At 42.5% G+C, this 26,377-nt stretch overlaps 2 protein-coding genes across 2 annotated transcripts; one reads left to right on the top strand and one right to left on the bottom strand.

Annotated features, from left to right (window-relative positions):
* Positions 1–1,376: 1,376 nt before the first annotated feature.
* On the top strand, positions 1,377–24,966 carry LOC309828741 (putative serine protease 46; the record flags this gene model as incomplete). The annotated part of the gene is given in 7 exon segments (XM_082664271.1): positions 1,377–1,458; positions 4,535–4,722; positions 4,901–5,066; positions 5,069–5,149; positions 5,936–6,009; positions 6,011–6,103; positions 24,712–24,966. Coding segments are annotated over 7 exon segments (939 nt in total).
* On the bottom strand, positions 9,995–10,943 carry LOC309828740 (dehydrodolichyl diphosphate synthase complex subunit NUS1-like; the record flags this gene model as incomplete). The annotated part of the gene is given in 2 exon segments (XM_082664270.1): positions 9,995–10,274; positions 10,276–10,943. Coding segments are annotated over 2 exon segments (948 nt in total).
* Positions 24,967–26,377: the final 1,411 nt, after the last annotated feature.

Below are 26,377 nucleotides of genomic sequence, written 5' to 3'. Positions count from 1 at the left end.
TCAATTATCTTGGTTTTATTGGTTCATCATTCCCCCCGCAAAACATTACTTTCCACAAAGGCAGAAGAGTAGAGAGAGTTTTGCTTCTCTGGATTTTCTTTCTTCTCTCGCTCCCTCCCTCTTTCTCTCTCTTTCCCCCAGAGGAAATCTGATTGTAGGAAATCTGATTTTCTACCATGTATCCCTAAAAATAGTTTGTGTTGCCTGTTTTTGAATTTCATGCAATATGTACCATTTGGTGTCTGAATTCTTTCACTCAGCAATATGTTTTATGAGATTCCCATGTCACTACATGTAGTGGTCTGTTCTCATTGCTCGAGTATTCCGTGCATTCATCCTGCCTTTGATGGCAGCTGGGTAGTTTCTAGTTGGGGCTCTACCCAACAGTGCTGCTGCCAACAGTCTCATGTGTCTTTCCTCCTGCATACGTGTATGATGTTTCTAGGGCTCACAACCAGGAGTGGAACTGCAGGTTGTGAGGTAGGCACATTTTCTGCTTTGCTAAATGATTCCGAAGTTTTCCACAGTGCTGGCCCCAGTCCATCTCCTCTAGCAGCGTAATGAGCAGCAGTCTCATTACCCATGATCTTGACAACACTGGCAACGGTGCGGAGCAGGAGTGAGCCGTCCTCATGGACAGTCCCTCAGGGGATTCTTGGGGTGGGGACTTCAGTGGAGTGGTGGAGAGGGGTCCCAAAATGTCATTTATTCTGCTGATTCATGAAGACCCAGGCTTGCAAGCTGCTTCCTCTCAGGAATTCACCTCCCAGGCCCGAAACACCTAGCCTCTACCCATGAGCTGTTCTCTTAAAAATGCAAAGTGGGAAAAAGGAAAACTTCAGTTCCAGCTCAATCAGTCACAGCAAGGAACTAGCCGTCCCCCTCTCAGAGCCTCAGTTTCCATACCTCCAGGGGAGCCATGAGAAGGGCTTCATAAAGGAACTTGCACTGGGCACTGGGAGTGCCTCACAGGCCAGGCACTAGGCACTGTCACAAGCCAGATACCTGGCGCTATCACAGACTTAGGGTTAGGGATACAGGGGCCCCATCAAGGCCAAGGCTGAGCCCAGGAGGCAGTGTCTCGGGCCAGACAGCACGTGCTGTCACAGGTTCAGGGCAAGGCATCAGCAGCACCATTCCAGAGAGGTGTCTGGCAGCAGCATCACATCATGGCTCTGGCAGGCCACATTGTCTACTTAGCCTCCTGCTGCTGCCCCAGCTGGGTGAGCCCCCAACCCTGGGGCGGAGGCTCACTCCCTGCTGCCCTGCATGAACAAACCATGAGTTCTAGAATTCTCACACAATAGAGATGCCCTGCCCCACCCTGCCTCCAAGTCCCATAACGAGGACCAGTGAGGGCCGTGCAGTTGCTTGCCATGGCATGTGGGCAGGGAGATCTTCAGGGCCTCGCATCTCCATTTCCTTCTGCCAGGGCTGAGAATAATCTCTATGTTCAAGGTAGGGCTTTGGGAGCATGGGAGAGAGGCAGGAGGGCTTTGTTTGCCTGGGTGCCTATGTCCACTGTCCTCATGCCTGCATGGCCTCCATTTGTTCCTGATGGGCATCTCGTCATCAGACTGCATGGTGTGCCAAACCTGGGGACCCAGACAGTGTCGAGGCAGTTCCTGTTTGCCAGTGACCATGAACATGAGGAAAGAGCCTTATTAAAAATGGAAACAAAGTAATATCCATGGAACGGATTTGGGAGGCACAATCTCAGAGAACTGGGACTTGTGATGAGGACGATGTGATATGTGGGTGACTGCTCATCCCACATAAGGTATCATTCACATGGCTTATATCTCAACACCCCCTGAAGTGGGCTTTACCAATATCCACATTTCACAATAGGAACCTGAGGCCCAGAGAACTAAGTGCTTGTGGTGCCAGTATTCAGTACCAGTTTTCAGCAGACTCTTTGGGGGTAAAAAGTGTGGGACCCCATGTGACAAGGTCTCTGGGCTCCCACCCTAACTGACCACATGTAATCTTGTGGTGGCAGCCCTGATTCAGGTCACCTGCCAGCTGTCCATTCTGCCCCTTGGCAGAAAATTTGCTGGCGTGGCATCTGTTAGTAGGGATGTGTTCCCCACCTTAGGGAATTTGTCCTTTTCCTTCACTGTGTGACTCCCCTTCCTTGAGTGAGTGAGTGAGTGAATGAGTGCTCTCCTACTCTGTGCTGTCCTCAGGTATCTGTGACGTCTGGGGGTGGTGAGGATGTGCACTGCTCCTTGTAGCTAACTGCTGTGCCTGTGATGATGTGGGGGTGAGGGTCTGGGACCTTGTAGGGACAGAGGTCATGAGCCAAGACACACATTCCCATTGCCACCTGTGAGTGCACGGGGTGACATCGGAATACAGCTTGTGAGTGGGAGCGCTTGGACTCGAACTCCAAGAAGGGGTAGAGGTGGTCCGCAGTGGAATCTGTTTGAGCCACTGAGTGTCCCCCATATATGGAATGGTATTACTGTGTCTATGACAAGATTGATCCGCAACACCTCATGCCCCCAAATTAATCCATCATGGCTCCCTCCAGATTCAGCTGCTGTTCTTGGTGCTGGCATCTCCAGGCTGAATCCTGCACATCTTGTATAAGGTTTGGGGGAAGGAGATCAGAGTCAGCGTTGTCCTGGACGTGAGTTGTGAGGAGTACTGTTCTCTGAAACTGAGGAACCCACTGAGGGTGTGGAGCACAGAAGCAAAGCCCAACCCTACCTCTTAGAGCTGTCACTTTTTTTAAATTTAATTTAATTTAATTAATTAATTTATTTTTGGCTGTGTTGGGTCTTCGTTTCTGTGCGAGGGCTTTCTCTAGTTGCGGCAAGCGGGGGCCACTCTTCATCACGGTGCGTGGGCCTCTCACTATTGCGGCCTCTCTTGTTGCGGAGCACAGCTTCCAGACGCCCAGGCCCAGTAGTTGTGGCTCATGGGCCAAGTTGCTCCGCGGCATGTGGGATCTTCCCAGACCAGGGCTCGAACCCATGTCCCCTGCATTAGCAGGCAGATTCTCAACCACTGCGCCACCAGGGAAGCCCAGAGCTGTCACTTTTTAAGTAGCAAAGTTCATTCTGTGGGACCCTGGGTCTCCAGGGCCTAAGCTTTGTGAGAGAGACAAGGGCAAGGCTTTGGAAGCCCTCTCTTTCCTACCAAAGTCTCCATTGGAGCAGGCTGTAATCTGAAACAAGGTAGCCATAAACCCACCACAGTATATGAGAAGGGCTGGAAATGTGGCTCCCCCTTGGGGGAGACAGAATATAAGACAGCAAGCCATTGGACAGAAACATGGGCAAGAATGGAGCAATGAGAGGGCAAGGCAGACGAAACTCCATGGAGATGTTGGGGCTTGTGCAGGTACCTGTGGATCCCTGGGGGGAGCAGCCATGGGAGTGTGTGGCAAGGGGACCAGCCATCCATATCTGATAGCAGTACCAGGAGCCCTGGGACATGGTGGAACAAGACCAAACATCAATGGTTTGGGACCCTCTGAGGGACTGCTATGAGGCAGAGCCCAGTAGATGTTTCTGCTAATGTGTATGAGTTGCAATAGATTATTAGCCTGATCTGTTGATTGTTGTACCCTCTCCACCACCACCACGGAACGCGCCCCTGCTGCCCCCCTTTGCCCCCCGCCCCGTTCCCAGGCAAGGACGAGCCTTGCTTGCTGCTGCTGAGTCCCTGAAGCTCTGGTTGGCACTGCACACTGAACTGCTGAAGGGAACACTTTCTGGAACTACGTCTGCTTGAGACAGTGTAAATACATGTCCAACTTTGCCTGTATGAGGAGGTCCATAACTGCCTGTGACAGCTTCTTGGGCAGCCCAAACTTTACAGCAGGCTATACATAAGGAACCTTTTAATTTGTCTTTAGTCTTGGTCTCCAACCTTTGCTGTAGAATTTCTCCCTTTCCTGTCCTCAGTGATATTCAGTTATTAAATACCAGTCCAAGGTGGTCCAGTTCAGAATCTCAATCTCCTATCCATTTCAATGCAGCCCCCACTGCTCCCATTCCTGCTGTTGGAGCCAGTGAGGGGCAAGGAGGAAATTGATAAGCATCTCTAACCATTTCCTGGTATGGTCGCAGAGAGCGCACCTCCAGGGCTGGTGGTCTATGGAGGCATGCCCTGGAGTTGTACAATGTGACATCACTGTCCATTGCTTTCTGGCTACAACTGACTAGCAGCCCTGCTCATTGTGCCCCATCACTTAGCGCTTACTGACACTCACCCCTCTGATGATTCTCTCTTCTCCTTCACTTGTGTAAACAAGGGAGAAGGGATGAATCCTGGGCTGACGGATTGTAAGAAGCCCTGGAGGGGTTGTCTGGTCCCCGTTGTTTGGAGGCTGTCTTTATAACATGGGGCTCCTGCTGCCTCTGGGCCTTTGGTTGCCACTTTGGGGGTGGTGAGAAAAGCCCCTCCCCGCATGTGCATGTGGCAGTGGCTGCTTGTGACGGCTGGAAGTTTGAGGGCTGCCCTTTGCTGCCCGAGAGTCTGCATGGGGCTGTCATGGCCCCCTCTCTACCTTTTTTCTAAGGGTCCTGGTTCCAGGCCTGTGGTCAGGCTAACATCTCCTGCAAGAATGTGAAGGGGAAGCTAGTAGAGGCGGGCAAATGGCCATGGCAGGTGAGCATCCTATTCTTGGACGCGAACAACTGCAGTGGCTCCCTCATCCACCACCAGTGGGTCCTTACAGCTGTGCACTGCTTTCAGAGTTCAGTCAGGGTGGCCCTCCAGTCTCAGGGGCTTTGCTTTCTGGCCTAGGAGGCCCTGCTGAATCTGGGAATCCGGGAGTAGGGGCCTGGCTGGGTAGCCCTGTGCTCAGCCTGTGTCTCTCCAACCATTCCATGTTTGACCTCACTGCTGGTGATCTGCCTCCTACCCGTGACCCTGCAGATCCAAGGACCCCAGATCATACTCCGTGAAGATGGGAATTCAATGCCTCTCAGAAAATGGCACCGAACTCTCAGTCACTCGCATCGTGATTCATGAGGATTTCACCAGCCTCATGTCCCAGGATATTGCCCTCCTGAAGCTCAGGGACTCTGTCTCCTGGTCCCCCCTCATCCAGCCTGTCTACCTAACCCTAAACTCAAGCCATCTCTTGGATCCATGTGCTGGATGATCGGGTGGGGACAAACATATACTCAAGGTAAGTGAAGGCAGGCCAAGGTCCCAAGACACCTGCCTCTTCAGAACATAACTCCACCACGGGCTCCTCCATCCATTCCTTTATTCACTCATTCATTCCGTCAGCAAATATTTCCTGAGCACCTACACGTGCTGCAAGTTGCCCTGAACTCTGTTGATAGGAGGATATACACAGTGCCCTGGTGTAAAAGACACTCGTGGCGTGTATGGACCTCAGTTCCCAAAGTTAAGTTAACTCCAATGTCAAGCTCTCACCTTGCCGCCTGGAAGGAAATTAATCTTTGGCTATTAATGGGATTTTTTGTCTGCAGGTGGCACAAGGACTGTGGTCTCAGGGGGGTACCTAGGCATTGGGTGGCCATTGTAAACACTTGTTACCTTGAACACCAATAATTCCTGTCCCTTGTTGGTGTCATTCTGAGGTCCTAGAATTGAGGAGCCTTTGTGGGGTCCTGCCCTCCAACGGGTGGCTCACTCTGGACTCTAGGGTCTTGCCACATTGGCAGGTAGCCATGGAGCAGTGCCCAACCATTCACCCTCATGGAATGTGAATTACTGGGGTAATCTCTCCTTGGCTTCATTCAGTGCTTGGATGTTGGTCTGAGCCCCTCGGGAGACTTTTTAATGAGCTCGGGCTTTTTCAAAAGTCAGATTGTGGTTTGGGGCCTTTATACATCACTATCCCAGGAAATGACCCTGCCTCCCACATTACGAATCTGGATAGCTCCAAGAGGGAGATGTGCCAAAGAGCTGAAGGGATGACGAGGCAGGATCTCTCTCTCTTCAGAGACCCCACAGCCCTCCTACAGTCTTCAGGAGGTGGCTGTCAAGATTGTAAACAACAAGATCTGCAATCAACAAACAGTACAAGTTCCTCTTCTTGAAGGGCCAGAAAAAGTTAATAGGGAATGACATGATTTGTGCCATCTTACAGTGGGGCATGGACACCTGTCAGGTGCACAGTGTCTAGACCCGGGCGAGAAGACGACTTTCAGTGGTCATGCATTCCTTTCCACATGGCACTGGGAGACCTTATGAAAATCTCCTTTCCCTGGGCTTCAGTTTCCCAATGTGTAAAATAAGGGTGAAAATACTTTTCACTCCTCTCCACAATTATGGTTAATAATGGCAGTACTTCTCAGGTTATTTGAGCACTTCTGAACATCAGTCACATGCCCAGATCTGGGCCAGATGCTGGTGGAACGAGTTTAGCATAAATGGCATCATTCTGTAAGCAAGCTTCTGCTTCTTGCATCTTCTAGTCAACATTGTTTTTGAGATTTATCCATATTGATACATGCCTCTGTAATTCATTAATAGCTCTATCTACAATATTCTCTTTTGTGAATATTCCACAGTTTATTCATTCTCTGTTTATAAACATTGAGGTAGCTTCTAATTTTTTCATATCGCATACTCTGCTGCTCTGAATATTCTTACACACATCTCCCTATTTACATGTTCTAGAATTTCTCAGTATGGTGCATCCTGCAAGGAACTGATGGGTCATAGGCTGTGCATACTTTCATCTTTAATAGTCATTGCCAAATTGTTTTCCAAAGTGATTGTATTAATCTATATTCTTTTTTTTTTTTTTTTGCGGTGTGCGGGCCTCTCACTGTTGTGGCCTCTCCCGTTGCAGAGCACAGGCTCCGGATGCGCAGGCCCAGCAGCCATGGCTCACGGGCCCAGCCACTCCGCGGCATGTAGGATCTTCCCGGACCGGGGCACGAACCCATGTCCCCTGCATCGGCAGGCGGACTCCCAACCACTGCGCCACCAGGGAAGCCCCTAATCTATATTCTTACAGCAGTGTTTGAGAATTCCATTGTTCCATATCCTTGTCAACTTTTGGTATTGGTCAGACTGTAAAATGTTTTCCATTCTGAGGATGAGAACTAGAGAAATAGTATCCCTTTGCGGTTGCATGTACCTGTCCCAGTTACTAATGCAACTGTGCATCCTTTCATATGTTTATTCACCATTTATAATTCTTTTTCTGTGAATCACTTGTTCAGATAGTTTACACATTTTTCTGTTGTTTGCCATTTTCTTTTTATTGTATTTTTATGTTTGGGATACTGATTTTGTGTTCATTGTGTATATTGCAAATATTTTCTTTCTTTTTGATCTTGTATATACTCTCCTTTGCTCAACAGCAATTTAGATTTTTTAAAACAAATTTTTATTGGAGTATAGTTGACATAATGTTGTGATAGCAATTTAGATTTTATTTCAATCAAACATATCTTCTTTTTTCCTTTTTGGTTTATGCTTATTTAAGAAATCCTTCATTTTCCTGAGGTTATAAGGACATTTTCCTATGTTTTCTTTTTCCTAAAAGTTTGGGAATTTTGGTTTCCACATTTGGGTCTTGAATCCATGTGCATTCATTTTGTGAACGGTGTAATTTAGGGGTCTATTTTTATTTATTTTGTGTATGGACTACCAGTTGTCCCAGTGTCGTTCGCTGAAAAAACCCTTTCCTGTACTGGCTGTCACCACTTCTCTCATAAATCAAATTTCTGTATACACAGGGGATAATTTCTTGAGTTGGACACCTTCAAAAAATTTTTTTTCATTTTTAAGACAAGTATTTCTTGTGGTTTTTAAAATTGAAGTATAGTTGATTTATTGTGTTAGTTTCAGGTGTATAGCGTAGTCATTCAGTGTTTTTGCAGATTATATTCCATTATAGGTTATTACAGGATAATCAGTATAATTCTCTGTGCTCTACAATATATCCTTGTTGCCTATCTATTTTATATATATTGAATAGTAGTTTGTATCTGTCAATCCCATACCCCTAATTTGTCCCTTCCTGCTTCCCTCTTCCCTTTGGTAACCACAAGATTGTTTTCTATATCCGTGACTCTGTTTCTGTTTTGCGTATACATTCATTTGTATTATTTTTTAGATTCCACATATAAGTGATATCATGCAGTATTTGTCTTTATCTGACTTATTTCACTAAGCATAATATTCTCTAGGTTCATCCATGTTGCAGATGGCAGTATTTCATTCTTTTTATGACTGAGTTATATTCCATTGTTATATATATATATATCTCACATCTTCTTAAGCCAATTGTCTGTGGGTGGGCACTTGGGTTGCTTCCATGTCTTGGCTATTGTAAATAGGGCTGCTATGAATATTGGGGATGCATGTATATTTTTAAATTAGTGTTTTTGTTTTTTCCAAGTATATACCCAGGAGTGGAATTACTGGATTATATGGTAGCTCTACTTTTAGTTTCTTAAGGAACTTCCATACTATTTTCCGTAATAGCTGCACCAATTTACATTCCGACCAACAGTGTACAAGGGTTCCCTTTTCTCTACATCCTCTCTAACATTTGTTATTCGTAGATTTTTTTTTTTAGTTTATAATCATTTTATTTCAACTGTTTTTTAAAATCATAAATGAGGTTTTGGAATCCAAAGTCAAAACATTTATTCTTCGTAGCCTCAGAATTTGGCAAGCAATTCCAGACCTTGCTTTCCAAATCCAGTCTTTGCTATTTTTCAGAGTCTGAGCCCTAGTTTTTAAACTACTCCATTCTAAACATACAATTTTGGATAACTATTGTGCACTTGTTAATAAGATTCTTCTGAAAACAGCCCATCAAATATAAAGAATAATGGTTTCTGTCTGAGTATCAGCAGTGAGGGAAGAAAAACTAAACACCTATCAAAAAATCATTTCTTCATTTAAAAAGTAACAGAACCAGTGCTGTTCTCTGCCATGAAAGAGAACATGCAAAATTAAATTACTTTGTAGACTTTGGTAATGTTTTATTACCTACACAGGCCTCAGTCTTACTTAAAGATCATATTTTTACGCAAAGTCACCGTCAGGATTTATTAAGTAAAAATCCTGGGTACTAACATGGTCCTAAATGTGCTATTCCAAAGAGGAACAGGTTACTTTTGAGGAAAAGAGCTGCCTCGGTAATTTCCCTCAAATGCTTATTTAAATAAACACAGTTAATGGAAATTTTTTAAACCAGCTTTGGGTACTATCTAGCCCACTGCCCACCAAACAGAAAAGGAGATCAAAACTTTCTTTCCTTATTCAGGAAAGTTTCACCTTTACTTTTAAGATTACAACCTTTTCACCTTTTATGACTGCCTCATACAATATTTAAATTTTTTTTAATTCTGCATTTCAATGTTGTAAGAGTTCTTTTTCAAGTGATCTTCACAACCCAGAACACAGACAACAGAGCGACATTTTCAAGTCACACTTTGACAATAACGAAGAGATGAAAATGGACGGATGTCTGAAAATATGTATTCCCTTTGCTCCAAAGGTGAGCAAACTTTTAACATGTGAACAACACAGAACTTCATTCCTCTGGAGATCCCTCAAACTCAGAATGCTTCCGTTTAATACATCAGTATACTTAAAAATTAAAGTTTGGTCACTTGGAAAGACTGAACAAAAGTTATTCCCCTCCCCCCCCAAACAACAACAAAACAGCTTTAATCACCCCTTTCTCTCCCCACAAAAAAGGGAAGTAGTTGGGGCTGAAGCGTGTAAATCTGAAATTTCAGCTCCTAAAACATCGCTGCTATTTGCTCAAAGGTGCAAGTCCACATATTTCCTCCTCCAATACTTCCCCCATTTATAAGTTTATTTCCACACACGCATGCACATGCACACACGCACACATACACACTCATAGATGTACTCTTACTCTCAAGTAAGACACTTTTTTGTGTTGATAAATTATGAGGATTATGAACTAGATGTGTACAGGGTTTCATAGGTGTTTTGTAAACATCAGAGTCACTTGAGTCCTTTTCTCCAAAAGCCTGAAATCAAATTACACAACCAGGGATCGCTACTTTCCCTGACGCTGTTCACAGGCTGCATATTGACAAAGGGCAGAGAAAAAGTCCTCATAACTGATGTTCAGGTGGGAAGGCAAAGAGACAATCTCAGTCAACCTGATGTGCCAGGGAAGAAAGCCTAGTGTGCTGTCCACAGGACCAAACTTCAATACTAAATCAGGATCAGGGAAACCATTTGAACTAAGTAAACTGTCTAACATATCTACATCCAAATCTGTGCATTTCTTTTGCTGCTGAGCTACTAACTGGCAGAAGTCTTGAGCAGCTCTCAATATCTACTATTCCATCTTCTGGGGACAGCACCTTCACTGCCGATTGGCAATTTAAAACTTGATCATCTTTGTCATTACTATTTGCAAACTCTGGTGAGTATTTGGAACAATCTAAGCCCAGGAGTTCCTGCTGTTGTTTTAAAATTTCATCCATCAATCTGGAATTATTTCTTTTGAGAATACCTTGGTGGTCGTAGAAGCTAATGTAAGAAACGCCCACGGCCATACACCACACCACGAGGCTTGCGATGTCCGAGAAGCTGGGCTCCTGCTCCTCCTCGGTGATCACCAGGCCCATGTGCACAGGCAGCTTCTCCAGGGAACTGCCGTCCGCGCGCCAGCGTAGCCGCGGGTGGTCGGCGGCCGGGGTCGGCCCCCCGCGTGGATGCCGGTGGTGACGGCGGTTCCTGCCTTTCCTGCCGACAGCCAGGAGCTTGGGGAGCGTGAAGCCGAGCGGCGCTAGGACAGCGGCGGAGGCGGCCCGATGGCAGCGCCACCAGATCCAGTTCCAGGTGCCGGACCAAACACGGAGCCAGGAGGTGAGCATGCGGTGCAGGCAGAGCAGAGCGTGCAGCACCCGCCACACCAGCTTGTACACCCTCGTCATACTCTCGTGGCGCCCGGGCACCCTACTCTCTCCTACACCCGCAGCGCGACCGCTTCTCATCCGGCCCTGCAGCCGGCGCGGGCCATCTCTCCGCGTTCCCCCGCCCCCCGCACCCGAACCCCTTTCTACTGCCAACACCTCACCTCGACCCCGCCGCCATCTATTCGTAGATTTTTTGATGATAGCCTTGCTGACAGGTGTGAGGTGATACCTCATTGTCGTTTTGATTTGTGTTTCTCTAATAATTAGCAATGTTGAACATCTCTTCGTGTGCCTGTCTTCTTTGGAAAAATGCCTAGTCAGGTCTTCTGCCCATTTTGATTGGATTATTTGTTTTTGTGATATTGAGTTGTATGAGCTCTTTGTATATTTTGGATATTAACCCTTTGTCAGTCACATTATTTGCAAATATTTTCTCCCATTCCATAGGTTGTCTTTTTGTTTTGTCAAGGTTTCCTTTGCTGTGTAAAAGTTTTTAAGTTTAATAAGGTTCCATTTGTTTATTTTTGCTTTTATTTCTTTTGCCTTAGGAGACTGATCCAAGAATAAAATTGCTCTGATTTATGTCAAAGAGTGTTTCACCTATGTTCTCTTCTAGGAGTTTTATGGTTTCATGTCTTACATTTAGGTCTTTAAATCATTTTGAATTTATTCTTATATATGATGTGAGGGAATGTTGTAACGTCATTGTTTTACATGTGGCTGTCAAGTTTTCTCAGTACCACTTGTTGAAGAGAATGTGTTTTCTCCATTGTATATTCTTGCCTCCTTTGTCATAGATTGACTGTAGGTTTGTGGGTTTCTCTCTGGGCTCTATTTCTGTTCCATTGATCTCTGTGTCCATTTTTGTGCCAATACCATGCTGTTTTGATTACTGTAGCTTTGTAGTATAGTCTGAAGTCTGGGAGAGTTATATCTCCAGTTTTGTTCTTTTTTCTCAGGATTGCTTTGGCAATTTGATATCTTTTGTGGTTCCATATAAGTTTTAGGATTATTTATCCTAGTTCTGTGAAAAATTTCCTGGGTTATTTTTTTGTTTGTTAGTTTGTTTTTTGCGGTATGCAGGCCTCTCACTGTTGTGGCCTCTCCCGTTGTGGAGCACAGGCTCCAGACGCACAGGCCCAGTGTCCATGGCTTACGGGCCTAGCCGCTCCGTGGCATGTGGGGTCTTCCCAGACCGAGGCACAAACCCGTGTCTCCTGCATCGGCAGGTGGACTCTCAACCACTGCACCACCAGAGAAGCCCTCCTGGGTATTTTTATAGGGAGTGCATTAAATCTGTAGATTGCTTTGAATAGTATGGCCATCTTAATAATATTAATTTTGAAATCTAATAACACAGGATATCTTTGCATTTCTTTCAGTCTTCTTCAGTTTCCTTCATTAATGTTTTATAGTTCTTAGTGTATAGGTCTTTCACCTCCTTGGTTAAGATTAACCCTAGTTTTTTTGTTTGTTTGTTTGTTTTTGACACTATTTTAAACAGGATTTTTAAAAACTTTCTCTTTCAGGTATTTCATTATTAGAGTATAAAAATGCAACAAATTTCTGTATATTCAACTTGTATCCTGCAAAGTTACTGAATTCATTTATAAGTTCTAATAGTTTTGGGTGGAAACTTTAGGGTTCTCTATATAGAGTATCATGTCATCTGCAAAGGTGACAGTTTTACCTCTCCCCTTTCAATTTGGATACCTTTTATTTATTTTCCTTGTCTGATTGCTGTGGCTAGGACTCCCAATACTATGTTAAATAGCAGTGACAAGAGTGGGTATCCTTGTCTTGTTTCTGAATTTAGGAGGAAGGCTTTCAGCTTTTCACTGTTGAATATTATGTTGGCCCTGGGTTTGTTATAAATGGACTTTATTATGTTGAGGTATGTTCCCATATGTTGTTGAGATACCCACTTTGATGAGGGTTTTTATCATGATTGGATGTTGAATTTTATCAAAGGCTTTTTCTGTGTCCACTGAGATGATCATGTGGTTTTTGTCTTTCCTTTTGTTAATGTGGTGTATCATATTGATTGATTTGTGTATGTTAAACCATCCATGGGACCCTGGAATAAATCCAAGTTGATCATGGTGTATGATCCTTTTTATTTATTGTTGGATTCAGTTTGCTAATATTTTATTGAGGATGTTTGCATCTATATTCATCAAAGATATTGGCCTGTAATTTTCTTTTTTGGTAGTGTCTTTTTCTGGCTTTGGTATCAGGGTAATGGTGGCCTCATAGAATGAATTTGGGAGTGTCCTCTCCTCTTCAATTTTTTGGAATAGTTTGAGGGTAGGTGTAACCTGTTCTTCCTATGCTTGGTAGAATTCCCCAGTGAAGCTGTCCAGACCTGGACTTGTGTTTGCAGGGAGTTTTTTTGTTTGTTTGTTTGTTTATTTGTTTTACAGATTCTATTTCACTTGTAGTGATCAGTCTGTTCAAATTGTCTGTTTCTTCTTGACTCAGTCTTGGCAGGCTATATGTTTCTAGAAATTTGTCCATTTCCTTGGTATTGTCCAATTTGTTAGCATATAACTGTTCATGGTATTCTCTTATGATTTTTTGTATCTCTGTGATATTGGTTGTTATTTCTCCTCTTTCTTTCTTATTTTGTTTATTTGGGTCCTCTTTTCTTCTTCGTGAGCCTGGATAAAGGTTTATCAATTTCATTTATCTTTTCAAAAAACCAGCTCTTGGTTTCATCATTCTTTTATATATATATATCTTTTAACTCTCTATTTTACTTATTTCCTTTCTGGTCTTTATGATTTCCTTCCTTCTGCCGACTTTGGGCTTTCTTTGTTTTTTTTTTTTTCTAATTCTTTTAGGTGGTAGGTTAGGTTGTTTATTTGAGATTTTTCTTTTTTTCTTGAGGAAGGCCTGTATCACTATAAACTTCCCTCTTAGAACTCTTTTGCTACATCCTGAAGATTTTGGAAAGTTGTGTTTTCATTTTCATTTGTCTTGAGGTATTTTCTGATTTCCTCGTTGATTTCATCATTGACCCATTGGTTTTTTAGTAGCATGTTGTTTAGTCTCCACGTGTTTGTTCTTTTCCTATTTTTCTTTCTGTAGTTAATTCCTAGTTTTACATCATTGTGGTCAGAAACATGCTTGATGTAATTTCTATCCTGTTAAATTTGTTGAGGCTGGTTTTGTGACCTAGTGTGTGATCTAACCTGGAGAATATTTCATGCCCACTTGAAAAGAGTGTGTATTCTACTTTTTTTTTTTCTTTTTTGGATGTAGTGTCCTACAGATATCAATTAAGTCCAACTGGTGTTTGGTGTCACTTATGAACTCTGTTGCCTTACTGTTTTTCTTTCTGGATGATCTGTCCATTGAGGTCAGCAGGGTGTTAAAGTCTCCTACTGTTATTGTATTATTGTTAATTTCTCCTTTTATGTCTGTTAGTATTTGCTTTATATATTTAGTTGCTCCTGTATTGAGTGTATATATTAACAAGTGTAATATCCTCTTCTTGTATTGATCCCTTTATCATTATATAATATGCTTCTTTGTCTTTCATTATGGTCTTTGTTTTAATGTCTATTTTGTCTAATATGAGTATTGCTACCCCCACCTTCTTGTCATTTACATTTGCATGAGATATCTTTTTCTATCCCCTCACTTTCAGTCTGTGTGTGTCTTTTGCCCTGAAGTGAGTCCCTTGTAGGCAGCATAATGAAGGGTCTTGTTTTGTTTTGTTTGTATCCAGTCAGTCACCCTATGTCTTTTGATCAGAGGATTTAGTCCATTGACATTTAAAGTAATTATTGACAGGTATGTACTTATTGCCATTTTATTCCTTGCTTTCCAGTGTTTTTGTAGTTCTTATTTTTTCCTTTCCTCTTTTTTTTTGTTTTTCCCATTGTGGTTTGATTATTTTCTTTCATAGTATTCTTGAGGTCCTTTCTTTTTGGTTTTTGTGTATACAAAACCTACAATAGGTAGGTTTTTGATTTGTGGTTACCATGGGGTTTATATATATTGACCCCTAATTATATCTATTTGCTTTAAACTGAAGTCATTCAAGTTCAAATACATTCTAAAAGATCTACATTTTTTACTCCCCTCCTCCAGATTTTGTGTTTTTGATGTCATGTTTTATATCTTCATGCTTATCCCTTTACTGTTTATTGTAGTTATAGTTGCTTTTACAATATTTTTTGTTTTTTTATTCTATGTACTGGCTTACTTAAGTTATCTTCAATCCTTACTATATATTTGTTTTTCCTATTGGGATTTTCCCTTTCGGACAGATTCTTTCTTCTTTTCCATTTAGAGAATATCCTTCAACATTTCTTTTAGGGTAGGTTTGGTATTGCAGAATTCTTTTAGTTTTGCTTGTCTGAGAAATTATTTCTCTCTCTTTCTGTTCTAAATTATAATCTTGTTGGGTAGACTATCCTAGGTTTCAGGTTTTTCCTTTTCATGAGTTTGAGTATATCATGTCACTCCCTTCTCGTCTGCAAAGTTTTTGCGGAGAAATCAGTTGATAGCTTTATGGGGGTTCCCTTGTACATGACTCTGTTTTTCTCTTGCTGCTTTTAGGAGTCTATCTTTAACTTTTGACATTTTAACTTATGATATGTCTTGGTGTGGGCCTGTTTGGATTCATCTTGTTTGGGATCCTCTGTTCTTTCTGTACCTTGATATCTGTTTCCTCCTTTAGGCTTAGGAAGTTTTCAGTCATAATTTCTTCAAATACATTTTCAATCCCCTTCTCTCTCCCTTCTCCTTCCAGAACCCTTACTATGCATATGTTGGCACATTTTATATTATCCCATAGATCTCATATTTTGCTTTCTTTTTTTTTTTTTCCCATTTGTCTGTCTGTCTGCTGTTCTGATTGGGTTATTTCCATCATTCTATCTTCCAGATCTCTTATGTGTTCTTCTTTGTTATTTAGTTGGCTATTCATTGCTTCTAGAGTGCTTTTTATCTCAGAAATTGAATTATCTACTTTTGATTAGGTCTTTATAGTTTCTAGTTCCTTGTTAAAAAGCATCTGTGTTTATATTGATACTCTTTCTTAATTCACTTAGCACTTTTTTTTTTTTTTTGCGGTACGTGGGCCTCTCACTGTTGTAGCCTCTCCCATTGCGGAACACAGGCTCCAGACACGCAGGCTCAGCGGCCATGGCTTATGGGCCTAGCCACTCTGTGGCATGTGGGATCTTCCCAGACCGGGGCATGAACCCATGTCCCCTGTATTGGCAGGCAGACTCTCAACCACTGCGCCACCAGGGAAGCCCCACTTAGCATTTTTATTAGCAACTTTTTTGTGGAAATTTCCCCCTTTTCTTTTTTTTAAATTTTTTAATTTATTTTTTATTTATTATTATTTGCAGTACGTGGGCCTCTCACTGTTGTGGCCTCTCCCGTTGTGGAGCACAGGCTCTGGATGCACAGGCTCAGCGGCCATGGCTCACGGGCCCAGCCACTCCATGGCATGTGGGATCTTCCTGGACCGGGGCACGAACCCACGTCCCCTGCATCGGCAGGCGGACTCTCAACCACTGCACTACCAGGGAAGCCCCTCTTTTTTTAAAAAATAAATTTATTTGTTTTATTTATTTATTTTTGGCTGCATTGGGTATTCGTTGCTGCACGTGGGCTTTCTCTAGTTGCGGTGAGCAGGGGCTACTCTCCGTTGCCGTGCACAGGATTCTTATTGCAGTGGCTTCTTTTGTTGCTGAGCACAGGCTCTAGGCGTGTGGGCTTCGGTAGTTACGGCACATGGATATTAGCAACTTTTTGAAGTCAGCGTCTGGTAGACTGATTATCTGTTTCATTATTTGGTTTTTCAAGGGTTTTCTTTTGCTCTTTCAGCTGGGAGTAGTTCCTCTTTCTTTTCATTTTACTTAACTTTCTGTGTTTCTGTGAATTTAGGTGAAACAGTTATCTATTGTGGTCTTGAAGTGGTGTTTTTACGTGGGAGTGTCCCTACATAGACTGTGTGTGCCCAGTGTCTTTGGTGTGAGGGCCGAATTTGATGCAGATGCCAGCCACGTCTTTCCTCATGGTGTGCTGGCCACTATCACTTTGATAGAGGGTGTGGCTGGTGATGGAGGAGCTAGAGCCTGAACAGGGTGTGCGGTGGGACTTCCTCTCTGCTCCCTGGCTGTGGGTGTCCTGTCAGGGGTGGAGTCTGCTCCCACATTGCTAGAGCAGAAACTCTGAGGTCGGGCTTGAGCCAGCTCTGTTCCCTTTAAGTGTGTGTTTTTCCTTCTTGCTGCACTGGGGCTTTTGCCCCAAAGGAGGGGAGTGATGAAGTAAATGGGGCTGAATTGGAAGATGGTTGATTTATAATGTTGTGTTGGTTTCAGGTGTACAGCAAAGTGAATCAGTTATCTATGTCTATATAGATATAGATAGATATATCTATCTATATAGATATAGATATAGATACAGATATATCTGTATCTATATCTCCACTCTTTTTTAGATTCTTTTCCCATATAGGCCATTACAGAATATTGAGTAGAGTTTCCTGTGCTATACAGTAGGTCCTAATTAGTTATCTATTGAGAAGTTTGACTTTAAATCAAGTCTAGCTTTGTGACTATTGCGTGACTATGGATATTCTGATTTCCGGACTGAGATGTTTATGTGATAGCGTAATCATACTGATTATGATTACATTAATCACAGTGAGCAAAACGTTCTGACTCTGCCCAGTTTTTACCCAGGATCAGAGAAAGAACTCACCCCTTAAATACATTTTAAAGGGACAAAGGGGATTCCAATGAAGATGCCTTTTGTGTTCAATGTACCATTTACACTTTTCCCTGTCCTTTGTCCATGTTTTTCTGTTAAACTACTTTTCTTTTTATTGATTTGTAAAAACTGTAGATATTATATGCTGTGGTAATTGGTAAAGGAACATCATGTCTTTTTCAACTTAATTTTAAGTGGTTCATAAGTATAGGTGTATACATACACACATACTTATGGAGAGAGAGAGAAGATAAAACAAATATGGTTAAACATTAAATTAGTGAGTCTGGGTAAAAATATTATGCTTGTATATTTTCTGTAAGTCTTAAATTATTTCAAAATAAAAAGTTAAAAAAAAAAACTTTAGGAACCGGAAGTTTTAACCCTTTGTGAAATGCTTTACAATATTTTACACTACTTGTCCATGATTTACCTTTTTTACGTGTGGATTTCTTCCCATAGAGTTAATTATTAAAATTTTCATATGTTCATATTTATTGTTATTTCCCTTAATGATTGTAGTTTTTGTGCTGTGCTTAGAAATATCTTTCCTACCCTAAGATTATAAAATTCTTTACTCATACATGTTCTTAATTTTTTCTTTAAATATTTTAATTTTGATTCATCTAGAAGGGTGAGAGAGGAAACCAGTTTTATTTTTCTCCAAATGTAGCCAGTTATGTCAATAATTTTTATTGAATACTTTTTTTCGGCAGTGAATTAGAAATGCCCTCTTTATTATATCATACATTCCCATCTTATTTTTGTGTATTTCTGCCCTTTGCAGTCTCATTCATGTGCCACCACTCTTTTTAAATTATTGTAGCTTTATAATTCCTTTCTGTATGTGGTAAGGCAAGTCCTCCTTCATTCTTCTTCTCTTTTTTTTTTAACATCTTTATTGGGGTATAATTGCTTTACAATGGTGTGTTAGTTTCTGCTTTATAACAAAGTGAATCAGTTATACATACACATATGTTCCCATATCCATTATTCTTCTTTTAAAGAATTTACCTTGCTCTTCTCCCATGTTCATTCTAATTGAACAATCTTTGTCTCGAGGTATTTTCTGATTTTTTCTTTGATTTCATTGTTGACCCATTGGTGTTTTTTTTTTTTAATTAATTAATTTATTTTTTACTGCATTGGGTCTTTGTTGCTGTGCGTGGACTTTCTCTAGCTGTGGCAAGCGGGGGCTACTTGTCACTGCAGTGCGTGGGGTTCTCATTGCAGTGGCTTCTCTTGTTGCGGAGCATGGGCTCTAGACATGCGGGCTTCAGTAGTTGTGGTGCATGGGCTTAGTTGCTCCACAGCATGTGGGATCTTCCCCAGCCAGGGCTGGAACCCGTGTCCCCTACATTGGCAGGCAGATTCTTAACCACTCTGCCACCAGGAAAGCCCGACCCATTGGTTTTTTAGTAGCATGTTGTTTAGTCTCCAAGTGTTTGGTTTTTTTTCCCATTTTCTTTTGAACAATCTCAGTATAATACTAAAAGGAAAATCATGTGGTGATTTTGGGAAAATAGACTCTATTTTGCTCTATTTTATTTGTGTCCCTAGAGCTGGAGTTTATATAGCTTTCTCCATATAATTACTGCATGCTGCTTCTTAACTTTATTCCTAGATATTTTATATTACATCTCTATTGTAATATAAAATGTTTTTTTCAGTGTATTTTCCATTTGTATTATATATTGATTTTTTGTGTATTTACTTTGTAATAAGCAAAATTCCTAGATATAGTGGATATAATGGATTCTCTTTAATTTTGAGACATACCATCTGCAAACAATGGTAAATTTGTCTCTTACTTTTCAATATGTATGCCTCTTACTTCTTTCTCTTGTTTATTGCAATGTCAAGAATCATATTCCAGAACAATTGCTCTGTCTTCCAGGAGACACTGTGTTATCTTGTTTTAGGTATGTCTTTTAATAAACAGTGTAATGCTCAGTGCTATATTTTTCAACACATTTGGGAGGCTTTCCTTTAATTCATTTACCAAGAAGAATGTTTCTTTTTATCCCCCTACTTTATGTATTGGTTTGATTTTCTTTTTCCACTCCACTTTTCCCCTGTAGTGGTTTAAAAGTTGTCATATCTCAACGTCATTGTACTACAGATATTTTCCACACATGTATTTAAACTTGACTTAACACCTAGAGTTAATCAATGTCTACTGCTTCCTCCTTAGCAGGACAAGAGCCTTCCTTTTCACTTGCCTCATTTCCATCCCCCAGACTCATCTTGTTGAAAACATCTGGGAGTTCAGCTCACTGAACCCTTCTATTATATCCAAGAGTTTTTAATTCACTCTCTTGGGCTTTCCAGGTTTATGCCCATATGAGCTACAATTAGTGATGATTTTGCCTCTTTCGTTTTCATGATTTTTACTTTTTTCATTATTTTGGGTACTGCTCCCCAAAAGCAACCTGGAATTGTAGCTCTACTTTTTCCTGTTGCTTACCTTCCTGGAAGTTCTTCCCACACTTCATCATGAAGCATGTTGCTAACGTGGCATATCATCTGTCGAGGAGAGAGCCATTCCTTTGTTTCACTGTGGCATTTTATTTCAGGAATGAATGCTATGCTTCGTAAAATGTGGTTTGTGCAGCTATCACGATGACTCTACACTCTAACTCAGCTAGAGTGAGTTAGAGATATGGTTGACTGGACTCCATATCTAGAGTGCTGAGTCAGTTCCATGAACAGATTCTTCATGTCCATTTACCCTGCCTGCCAGGATTAGCCCTCCCTGGTCATGGTGTGCTTTGGTTTCATTCATCTGTTGGATTCAGATTTATAATATCGTTTTTTAGAATACATTTAATTTATTTGTTCATCCAACAAGACACCCCGTGCTGGGCTCTGGGCCAGGCACAGGATAGTGTTGGTGCATGGCCCAGGAAAGGTACTGGCCCTGGAACAGCAGTCCTATGAGACACCATCCACGCAGCCTTTGCGTTTTGTTTTGTCTTCCTCCAGTGAGGCTGGGCTCCACCGAAGGTGTGTTGAAGAAGGCACCCCCTTTGTCAAGTTATAGAATCACAAATATGCTTCACTTGAAAGCACAGTCTATGTTCTGGAACATTTGAAATAACATAAATTATCTGCTCCTTGAATGCCGGATAGAAGTTGCTTGCGAAACCACATAGGCCTGTTTTCCTTTGAAGGGGTAGTTCTTGAGCAATACTTTAAGTTGTTTTGTCCGTGATTATTGGATTTTCTTAGAAATTATTCATTTCATCCAGATTTTAGATCCATAAAGAGAAAGTTATAAATAGTCTTCAGATACTAGAAAGTGTATTTTCCCTGGGTCTGATTCTAGTCTCTTTTCTACTTATACCACAAAGTATTTGAATTTTCCTTCTCTTTGAGTTTTTCTTGGTAGGACTTACAAGATATTTATTTTGTTGTTGTTTTTTAAGTACAATTTATTGATTTTATTCCTCAAGTCTATGATTTTTTTGCTTTCTAATGCATGACACCTGCTTTTTGTCTTTATTAATTCCTTTTCAAGTGTCTTCAGCTGAATGTGCAGTGATAAATAATTGATGATGACAATAAATAATTTATTTTCATTCCCTCTTGTTTGGTATTAAAGTATTTAGACTAAGACTCTTCTGTGTGAAATTCAGGCCCACATCCCATGGGCTTTGCAATGTATGGCCTTCTTATCTTTCTACACTCTAACTGTAGATTTTAGTTCTGTTTTTACTTTAACATTTTTGAAAGTTAATTTTTTTTTCTTTGATGGGGGTGGTTCACATTTTGTTACTGGAGTCTGGCTTAATTTCATTGTGGTAAGAGAATGTCCACTTACAAGATCTTTCTCTCTCTCTTCTATTTTCTCTCTCTCTCCCTCTGAGTTCTCTTTTTCTCTGGATTGCCAGAGTCCAGTCAACCATATCTCTATCACTAGCTTGATTATCACTGGCTTGATTTTCCCCTTCATCTTCCATTTTCTCTCTCCACAAAAGGCCCCTACTGAAATCTGTTTAATACATGTCTTTAAAGAAGTCTGTATCTTTGAAAAATGCGTAGTGTTGCTAGGTGTATATTTTACTTTGCATAAATGATGTTGTGCTGCAGTCCTCTCCTGTATTTGTTTGTTGAGGAATCTCAGTTTGTTCGAGAATCCACATTAAATAGTTTTATTCTTTCCAGTCATTGCCCCCATATGCCCTGTGTCAAATCTTCTTCCCTTCTCCAAACATCATTTTGGGCAGAGCTCATAATTTTCAGTTACTTTCAGTTATTAAATACCTTGTCGTATTATAAGTCTCAATTTAAAAATCAATTTGATTGGAACTTCCCTGGTGGCACAGTGGTTAAGAATCCGCCTGCCAATGCAGGGGACACGGGTTCGAGCCCTGCCCCAGGCAGATCCAACATGCCGCGGAGCAACTAAGTCTGTGTGCCACAACTACTGAGCCTGCACTCTAGAGCATGCGAGCCAAAACTACTGAGCCCGCGTGCCACAACTACTGAAGCCCACGCGCCTAGAGCCGGTGCTCTACAACAAGAGAAGCCACCTCAATAAGACGCCCAGGCACCACAACGAAGCGTGGCCCCTGCTCACGGCAACTAAAGAAAGCCTACGTGCAGCAATGAAGACCCAATGCAACCAAAAAATAAGTGAATACATAAAAGTCAATTTGATTTAAACTTCGCCAAGCCCTACTCCATCTCCCTCCTCTGGAGCATGGGGGTCTGGACACTGGGAGCTGACAACTGGGTCAGCCTAGACATGGAAACCTTCAAGTCTCCCTCAACTCACTTTCTCTGCTTGTTAATTTTCAGGGTTTCCTTAGATAGGCTAAAATTGACCTCTAGTTGGTTTTAGACAGAGAAAATGCCCTATCTTAATTCATCATCTATCTTCAATGAGATTTGGTGTCTTTCATTGAACAGATGGTCTTAACTTTGATGTAATTAAACCTAACACATTTGCCCTCTTCAGGTTTGTGGGGTTTTATCTTATTTTAAAACATGTGCTTCATCCCAAGTCATAAAGTCATGGCCTTACATTTTTAATTAGCTTTATCTTTCTCACTTTTCACATTTAGAATTTTATTTCCTCTGGAGTTTTGTTATGGCAGGGTCCAACTTCATTTTTCTCCATCAGTTTCTCCACCATCTACAGCAGAGACCTCCTTTCTCAGTCATGACACTTTCTGGAGCATGTGCCAAGTTTCCTCCACCTGCAGGCATCTGGCTGGCTCTCCATTGCCCCATTGGTCTATTTTTCAGTTTCTATGCTAGTACCGTGGTTTCTATAATTATAGCTCTGAAATAGATCTAACTCTGTTTAGATGTTTCTCCAGTCCCCAGCCTCTCCAATTTGCTCTTTTTTTCTCAAACCTGTCATAGAATTCATGGACTATTATCCTTCAATATCAGTTCTAGAATCAGATTGTCAAGGTCCTGAAAAAATCCTGCTGACATTTTATTTGGAATCGCTTGAACTTTAGAGGTCAACATAAGGGGAACTGACATTGTTATAATTTTTGACTCTTTCACTCTCTGTTGAATACAGATAAAAGAATATTTATAAAATGTGTATGGAGAATAAAGAATAACACAACCAACACCAATACCCTCAGCACCAAGCCTATAAAATAGTGCATTACCAGAAACTTGGAGGCTTCCACGTGATGATTACTGAATCTCAAACCAGGAAGGCTCTGATGCTGCTTTGGTTTTTCTCTGCTGGCTGGCATTTGCTCTTGGTGCCTCAGCTTCCCTGTGTGCAGGGTGATGTTCTAAGAGGACATGTTCTTTAGAGTGTTTTTTTTGTGGGAGTTCGCTGAAGCATGGCTTGAAAGTGGGTTCCTTCAGTCAGAATCTATATTTGCTTCTGCCAGATACCTGGACATAAAACCAACCCAGGACCTCTTTAAATGACATTCTTGGCTCAAGTTTTTTTAACCACCCAGACAGTGTGAATTCAAGTTGCAAGTTCACATGAGGGCAGGTGTTCCTAGTTTATCGTCACTCGGAAGGTGTGGTCCTTTCTGGGAGGTATAGTTTTTTGCAGGAGGTTTCCTCTTGGGCTCCCCTCCTTGGGCAGGCCCTGGGTTTTGCCTTTCGTCTTCTGCACCCGTGAATGAGGCTGTGAAAACCAAAGCTCAGTTTCACTGGGTTTGGCCTATGGCTTTGGGGCAAAAGTCATCTTCTGGGCTTTGCTGATGGCTCTGTGTTTTAGCCCTCCCTTGGGTTTTGCACTCTGAGGAGTCTTTATTTTCTTGCTAGCTCACCCATGCATTTAAAATCTCACAGGTTTAGTTATCTTCAGCAAGGTGGGAAAGGGGATCTAGTCTTCCATACTGTAGGAAGCCAAATGTTGAGAACTGACTTTTTTACATTGTTTTAAGTTGCCTCATCTAAGAACAACGGTATATCTGTACATTAATGTGGGTCTTCTTTTGTGTTCTTAAGTATAGTTTTATTATTTTTTCCTTACATGTTTTATGCACTCTTCATTAGATTATGTCTTATAAATCTTGGTTTACACTACAAGAAAAAATATACATATATGTGGGGGAGGGAGGGAGGGAGGGAGGGAGAGCATGAGCTGTTTTTCAGATTTATAAAACTTTTCAACAATACAGAAGAATGTAAGAAAGTTTTAAGAAAATCATAAACCCACCATCAGCAGAAATAACAGCTACTACTTTTTGATGTATGCTGTTGTAAACATTATTCTTATACATGCACCTGCTTTGCACAAAGAGAGAGGGGGCAGGTTTGCATTTCAAATGGCTCATTCTGTAAGCAGGATTGTAGGAAAGAAGAAAGTCAAGGGCAACACCTTGGAGGCCCACCACGATTTAAAGAGAAGGCAGAGGAGGGGACCGGCAGTTATGGTCAGAGAGTTAGCAGGGGAATGCAGAGAGAGCCCATTGTGATCCTGAACTTGGGCCCCAGTGCAGTGCTTCCATGTCACAGAGCAAGTTCATAGCCATGCGTTGATATCAGGGACAGCACGGGCCTAACACAGCTCGTGCTAAGGATATGGCCCCGGAAGGTGCAAGTTTATTTGTCCAGGACTTGCAGGGAGGCCTTCCTGCTGCCTCCTTTATGCCTCCCTTCCTCCCCTCCACAGGGTAACTCTGGCAGTTCCCTTGTCTGCCAAGTGAACCACACCTGGATTCAGGTGGGGGTGCTGAACTGGAGCTTTAGCTGCAGCCGGCACCGCTTCCCGGGCATCTACACCAGCACCTCCCACTTCACCGACTGGATCAAGAAACAGATCAGTGATGTGAGGTTCGTCAGTAGGGCCGGGCCAGGCTTCCTGAACCTGGTCTTCCTCACTGGCTACATTCTGCTGGTTTCCTTGGGCTCCCCGTGGCTCCTGTGACTGATGTTTCCAGGGCAGTCCCTCCCGGAGGCCACTTCTTCCTCCCCTCTGTCTGTCCTCAGGAGAAGTGGAGGCTGGAGGAGCACAGGACATCAGGGCAGAGTACTCTGGGGGAGGGTCCCAGAGCCACTGTTTTTTCAGTTGTTCAGTGAAGATGCTCTTGAACTTTGTGTCACTGAAGTCATCATCTTTCTTCTTGATTATGGCCAGACCCTTCAAAGCCTCCCCTCTCCCAAGAGGCCTGGCTGTCCTCTCAGGGGAGCCTCCCTGATAGTCCTCCTTGTACTTGTGCTCATCATGTTCCCCTCTCTGGGCTACAGTTTCCTCTTCTGCCAAATATGGAGCTGGACTTTGTGATCTCACTCCCTGCTTAGTCATCCCAGCACTCCAGCAATTCCCAAGTCCCCATGACTCTCTCCTGGGTCTCTGACCCAACAGTTTTCCCTCAGGCCTTACTGTGAGGGTTGGCCTCTTCCCAAGAAACTCACAATGACCAGACCTGCACTTGTGGACCTGGTTCCAGAACATGTGGGTCTCTCCCAAGCCCTCATATCACCCTAGGAGTCTACAGAAACTGACTGGTTCCTCCTCTCTCCCTGGCTGGGATGGGTGATGATGGGGGGCAGGGAGGGGGGCAAGGCAGAGTGCCTGCTTAGGTGACTGTGTGAGGTGACGGCACCCTGAGCTCCTGAGCTGCCTTAGTCACCTCCATCATACTCTGAAGAGGAAGGACAGGCACAAGCTAGCCAAACTGAGAGGGCAGAGCTCTGCCACCCTTGTGGAAGGTAGCATGGGCACCCCCTCAGACCTGGTAGGCCTCAGGTTCACAGTGGCCAGCTACCCTTGCCCTTGGGGTCCAGAGTGTAGTAGGTGTGGTTTGCAGGAGATTGGAGTACTGAATGGCCAGCCCTATCGTCTCTCCCAAGACAGCAGGACCTGGCAAATGTTAGACTGTCCTGGCTTGATTTAACTTTCACCTTACCTTTTATTAGGCTAGAATTTTCCAACAGCTTTGAACCAAAGCTTCTCATAGGATTTCCCCAGACTACTTTTTAATTGTATTATCCACCTGTGTCACTGAGCCATCAAAATGTTCCCCAAATTCCAACATACCAAGTGGCCTTCTGCTCCAGAAGGGCCCAATGGTTACTATCCCTCTTTCTCTGTTTATGGAAACCTCACCTGTGTCATCTTTCTAAGCAGATGGATCTGTAAGGGAAGGGCATGTGCTGAATGGCGACAGTGCTTAAAATTATGCACTCTTGAAAAATTATTATTGAAAACATTTTAATCTGCTTAATTTCAGTGCCCTGGGGCAAGGCCCCACCGTAATTACCAGGCTGGAGGGCAGGTGGGACGGCTCGGAAATCCCGGATGCCAGCCCCAGGGGTTGGGCCTTCATCTCACCGGG

Source organism: Grampus griseus (assembly GCF_964374135.1).
Source record: "Grampus griseus genome assembly, chromosome: 10".
NCBI classification, from domain to species: domain Eukaryota; kingdom Metazoa; phylum Chordata; class Mammalia; order Artiodactyla; family Delphinidae; genus Grampus; species Grampus griseus.
This window is presented reverse-complemented; position numbering and strand designations above follow the sequence as displayed.